General features: G+C 42.0%; 1 protein-coding gene across 1 annotated transcript in view; it reads left to right on the top strand.

Annotated features, from left to right (window-relative positions):
• Positions 1-2,224: 2,224 nt before the first annotated feature.
• sntg2 (syntrophin, gamma 2) overlaps positions 2,225-6,000 on the top strand; it is a 99,797-nt gene continuing 96,021 nt past the window's right edge. The window contains exon 1 of the mRNA XM_031732027.2: positions 2,225-2,377. Within this exon, the coding sequence (XP_031587887.1) occupies positions 2,225-2,377 (153 nt within the window). The remainder of the gene's footprint in view (positions 2,378-6,000) is intronic.

Below are 6,000 nucleotides of genomic sequence, written 5' to 3'. Positions count from 1 at the left end.
GTTATCTGTTGAGGTCGCCTGTGGTGCCTGGGTAGAGACCTCAACACTGTTGGTCGTTCACAGTGGAAATAGATGGCCTCTTTTAGTACTCTTTCAAAACCATCTGTCTTCTCCGTCCAAAATGTGAACACTGGCATCCTCAAAAGAGTGATCTTTATCCTTTTGGTGCAGATGTGCGGCTGAGTCTTGTCCTGTCGAGGAGGCTCTTCCAAGTTGTGCCATGCGTTTCTGAAATGGCTGTTTGGTTTCGCCTTGGGATGAACCAGTTTTTGTCTCAGGAGCATGCCATGGTATTTGATTTGAGTCACTTCCACACACCCTAATGCTCAGTATCATCTTTGCTGGTCTTTAAGGTTGCAATGTTGCCCGCAACAAATTCAACAAAGGTCCAGAAAGACACTGCTGCTTTAGTTACATGATAAACTGAAGGAAAACACCCTGTTATCCAGCTCAGTGCTGAATTTGATTATGATTAATTGTCTTAGAATTATGGGTTTGTGCACAGAGAAGGGAAAAGCTTCTTAACCCTTAAATACAATACTGTGCTTATTTCATTATTTATTTATTCAATGGAGTAAAGTAAGTTTTTCTACCAACTTATTGCTCTCCGTCGTTACATTCTTTAATTCACGACATGGCCACCAGAGGGCGATACCGATGGCTGCAACAAACCTTCTTTTTCTATTATGTGTATGAAATAACAGACCTTCTATAAACACTTTCCAGGTGAGTGTTTAGATTTAGTTACTAATTTCAGGTCGTACTGAATAAAACACTGAGTCCATTCTGTCGCTTTTTTCACTTTTCCAACTGATATTTTGCCCGTCATCGCGCACCTGCTAATCTCTTCACGTGGCCCACCCAACAGCAGGACCCTATAGAATTCAGCCAGCATTCATTTCTTCTTTCTGTCTGCATCTGTGCTTTTCCTTCGTGACATTCAATCATGTCTCCTGAGGGAAAAAAAGAGTCCTATCCCGGGGTGCTCCGTGCTATTCTCGGGGTCTCTGTGGTACCCTGTCTTAGAGACGTGTTTCTTTTTTACTATTCCCTCTGAGAAAGAAAGTTTTTCGTGTTGTTTGTTTTGCCTCGACTTCTTTTTGGAGTCATATCAGTTTAGGCTGAGCTCCAATAAATAGATAATGGTGCTCCAGTGGGCTTAAGTGGTAGTTCTTACTGAGGGCAGAGCTGCATGGGTTTTCTTTAATATAATGTTGTACAGAACTGTATTTTAACATGTGAGCTGCTTCATCTATGCACAGCCTTTTGACCTTTGCAGCTCTGCTCTGCCGCAAGAAATGTTTACCTGAAACTCAAGGCTGCACACTCAACTCCACAAGGCCTGCTGTATTTGCAGTAGCAGTGATAAGTTGGAAAGCAGATTTTTTTTCTCCTCCCGAAATCCATAACAGCCATAAAACATCAGATTTTGCAGGATGCTGAGTGGGAAGCCAGCCATTGAAGTATGAAGCTGAAGTAGCTTCCCTAACAATTGCACCTCTCCCAGTCCTCTGATGATACCTTTTCATACTCTGATGAAAGTGCTAGGCTGTAATATATTGCAATAGGGCGCTTCATCATTGTTACTCTCCCAGATACACATTAGCGCTCTAATCCGGAACATAAAAAAATACAAAACAAAAGTCTGTCACTGATTATAGGGCTGTAACCACACAGAATGAAACCCTCTCTCAGGTATTGTGTGCACTTAGATAGTTGTGAGTCTATTTTTAACCTCTATTTCTCCTGGAAAAAAAAAGATGGTTATTAGAAGAGGTATCATATTCTGTGTATAAAGCTGTCTATACCACTGAAATCCAACATGAGTCAGGCAGCATTGGCTGGATCCCTCAGGCCAGCTCTGAGGAGCCGGTGATAAGATTGGCTTTAAAAAAAAAAAGCCCTTCTGTGACCCATCACCCCTCCATCAGGAAAATGAGCCTTCTTTCCCTCAAGCGCTGCCTTTGAGGATTCCACAGAAATTAATTTGTGCCAGTATCCATTAACAATTACCGTGCTCACACAGTCGGGGAGCCTTCACCTGGCCGCAAAGTTCAAGGACAATGTTGCTGTTTAGTGAACATAAATGTTGTTGATTGCAATATAGCCCATCATTAGAGGATCCGAGCACTAATAAATATGCATCCGTGATTTCTGCTGATTAAAATGCCTCCAGGACTCCAGCACCAGTGAACGGGTTAATGTGCTGTGGTTTGACGCAGGAATGGTTAATAGGAGGACAGGCAGCAGGTGGGGAGTCATGCAGACTGATGAGGAGCAGCAGCAGCAGCAGCAGCAGCAGAAGAAGCAGAGGAGCCGCTGTGTGCTGACAGTTGGGGCTGAGCCGGGGAGAAACGAGCAGCGACCGGCGCTCCTAGTTCGTCCCTGCAGCGGGCACCACCGTGGTCATCTCAGGATACGCACGGCTGTTTTCCCTTTTTTGAAGAACCCCCGAGCTTTTCAGGCATGCTTTCTCCTTCTGCCTTCGTGGGTAAGCGGGACGCCGGTGAATAACACTTCCTGTCAGCGGCTGGATAAATGACTTGAGAAACTCTCGTCGAAGTGAGCGGACAGAGAAAGCGGTTGTACGGGAGATGAATGTTACCGGGAAACAGCAACCTGAGCTGATCGAGCGACCCGCCAGCCTCCCGGTTCCAACTTCGGCAAGTAAACCCTTTCAGTCATTCCTTGTGAATGACATGAAATCTAACGGCAGTTTGTAGTTTCCGTGTTAGGGCACTCCGAAAGAGCACTCGGGCAGTTCGTCCGCTGATGTGGAAGGCAGCTCCAAGCTTCCTTTAAAATTATACTATTTATGCTTCTTTGCTTTTAACTGCTTGACGTTGCACAGCTCGCGTTCAGGTGTCAATCGTTTCCAAAGCATCATGAATAGCTGTACAGTTCGGCATACATCTAGAAAACTATGGCTCTCTTACTTTAAAAAACCGTTCAACTTTTCTAGATGGCGTTTTGCTGGTCATATAATGATAAATGATCTATTAGGCATGAGCTGCTAATATCCAAGTGCTACAGGTTTAAGGACAATATCTGTGGAAATATGGCTATTTCATGTATTATTTATTTTTGCATAAGCCGAATCCAGCAAAATACTATACTAATGTCTTATTACTGTTTATTACATATTTGAACAGTGTAATTGAACAAACGAGCGAGTAATCATTAAATTGGCTAATTCCTAAATTAAGTCTGGTGCGTAGTTTCTTCTCTATGATAAAACTGCGCGTTTGGTTAAATGATTATCCGGTATGGTTTGATAGGTTGTAGCATTTATGTTGCAGGTGCACTAAGCAGCTTAGCTCTTATAGCTTGGTATTATTTTTCACATTTCATTTAACTGTTTACAGTAACAATAATAAAAAAACAAACAAACAAACCAGTGTTTATGATCTGAGATGACAACAAAATAAGTTTAAATAAGTGACTGCTAATTGTTTCTGTTATAGCGCACTCGAACCCCAGTTGTAATATAGCTATTGTTATTATTATTATTATTATTATTATTATCACCACCATCTTTTGTCGTGAGTTCACCGAGCTTCCTTCAGGGCTTCATATTTAGCAGGATATCATGTTTAGGCTACTTTAGCAAGAAAACAGATGACCTGACCTTTTACCAGACTTTCATATTCTGTGAGTCAGCTCTGTAAAGAAAAGTCCATCATAGGCTGCAGGACATGTTACTTAACCAAGCACTGTCTTCAGAAATAGGCTTAAAATTATATATCACCACTTGCATACACTGTTGGTTTTTCATATGTGTCAGTAAACATGTTTCCATGGATACCTTACTGTAAAGTTCTTGGTTCATTTAAAAGTACAGCTTCTGGCACATCTTTACCTACATTTGTCCTTTTGTCACCTTCGCTGGGCGTCCAGCACCTTTAATTCCATCGAAGCCACTGCCTTGCTTTCACAAAGCCATTAAATACTGGATATCTGAGCCTCTGGGGACACAAGTCTTGAGCTTAACTCTATTTAGAGTGTGTTCAGTTTCCACACACTTCCACTCTTCATTTACCGCTGAGTAATGGCTAAAATTATACAGTAAGCACAAGTAAACAGTTGCAAATTGCAAGAGAATCTCCAATTCCACAAAGCATGTTTATGACAGTGTAGTGTAAAGTTTCAGGCTGGTAAGCATGGACTTAATTGTGCCTGGAATTAACAAAATGCAGTTTGGCATGTCCTTCAGTAGTTTCAAATATCAGGGTAATTTGGTTTTAATTAATGCCAAAATGTGTTAATTATAGATGCTTTATTATATGCAGTTAGGCTGCTTGGAAGATTCCAGAGACGGATTCGAGTTTTGTAACACAAGGTGCATCCGTAGTGCTTTACCATATTTCCGTTTTACTCCCCAATTTATGCCATATATATTTGGATTATGTTGTTTTAAGGGGATTTTACTCCATCTTCTGTCAAAGGGAATGTTAAACATGAAACCGCAATCATAAATTTGGGTTTTTCAAACATGGAGATGCCCTGAATCTATCTGGGTGATTGGCAATCACTGATAAATTAGATGAAAGTGCTGGGAAGGCGCACCTCTCCTATTTTTTTTCCCTTTGTTATTCCCATAGCACGCTGGGTGCATATCAACAAATATTTGATGCCCCCTAATGATGAAGCATCTGAGACGTGATTACTGTGAAGACTTGCGTAAACCAGGGTGTAGCAAAAGTAAGGAATAAATCAGGTTTGTATTGAATTGTCTGAAGGTGTTTGAAGAGTCAGTAGATACAGTAAACTGAGTCCTCCTGTCCAAATACAAGCAGCTCTCTGCCTACAGTGTGTGTGTGCATTAGTTTTGCCATGTTTGAATTGTATGTCACGGTATATTAGTGCTGTGATTGGCAGGCAGGGTGTTTTCCTGCCTCTGCATGCTGGGAGAGACTCCATCCCCGACTTAGTTCAAGCAGTATATTTGTGTGGTGAACACTTGAAAAATGTAACTCTTCATATATAATTCTCTGCCTTTGCAATACCTGGATTCTGGACTGTGTTTCAGCAGCTTATTGATGAACCCATCACTAAGATGTGCCAAAATTCATAATTACTGGATAGTTTTTGCGCCGTTTTTACTTCATAACAAATGAAGTGCGGTCAGAAAGTTTAGCAAAAATCTAGAAAAGTTCAAACCATACCTGATTTAATCTTAATACAGCACAGAGTCTTAATCTTGTGATATTACAGCAATATTCAGTCCGTAGACTGATCCTGGGGGATAAATTCATGATGCAGAATGCTTAAATAAACAGCAGTCATGCTCACCCTCGTGCTGTGCCGGTTTTGGGTTTTCCAAGCTTCGAGTTTTTCTAGTGAATCCTAATGTTTGGTTTATGGGTTGTAGCCGTATGTCCATTTATCGATTACCTTCCACTTATCCAAAGTTGAGTCACAGTGGAAACAGGCTAAGCATCGCAATCCAGAAATCATTCTCCCCAGCACTTTCCAGTTCCTCCTGGTAGACCCCAAGGCATTCCCTGACCAGCTGAAATCTAACCTCCTCAGTGAGTTCTGGGTCTACCCGGGGTCTCCTCACTGATGGGCATGCTTGTACAACCTTTTGAAGGGATGCACCTGCCCAGGAGGCATCTTAACCAGATGTCTGAAGCACTTCAACTGCCTTCTTTCAGCATGGAGGAGCAGCTTGCTTCTGATATCAGCGTTTTTCACTCTAACGCTAAGCCCAACCCCAGCATTCTTACCGAGGAATCTCATCATGGCTCCTTGAACTTGTGACCTCATTTACATTCATTCTGTTATTACGACTATAAGTGAGTAGCGGAACGTAGACTGGTAGAAATGAAATGAAAGCTTCACTTTTCAACTCAGCTCTCGACCCAAGTCTCCACCTCAAGAAGTGTAGTATAATGTCTGCATTGTTGCTGATGCAGCACCACTCTGCCATCCACCTGACGTTTCACCTTCCCATCGCTCTTGAATAAGATCCTGAGATGCTTGTTCCTCCTTGCTTGG

The sequence above is a fragment of the Oreochromis aureus genome, linkage group 19 (assembly GCF_013358895.1).
Source record: "Oreochromis aureus strain Israel breed Guangdong linkage group 19, ZZ_aureus, whole genome shotgun sequence".
In the NCBI taxonomy this organism is placed as follows: Eukaryota; Metazoa; Chordata; class Actinopteri; order Cichliformes; family Cichlidae; genus Oreochromis; species Oreochromis aureus.
Note: the sequence above shows the minus strand (reverse complement) of the source record. Positions and strands in the feature narration are given on the sequence as shown.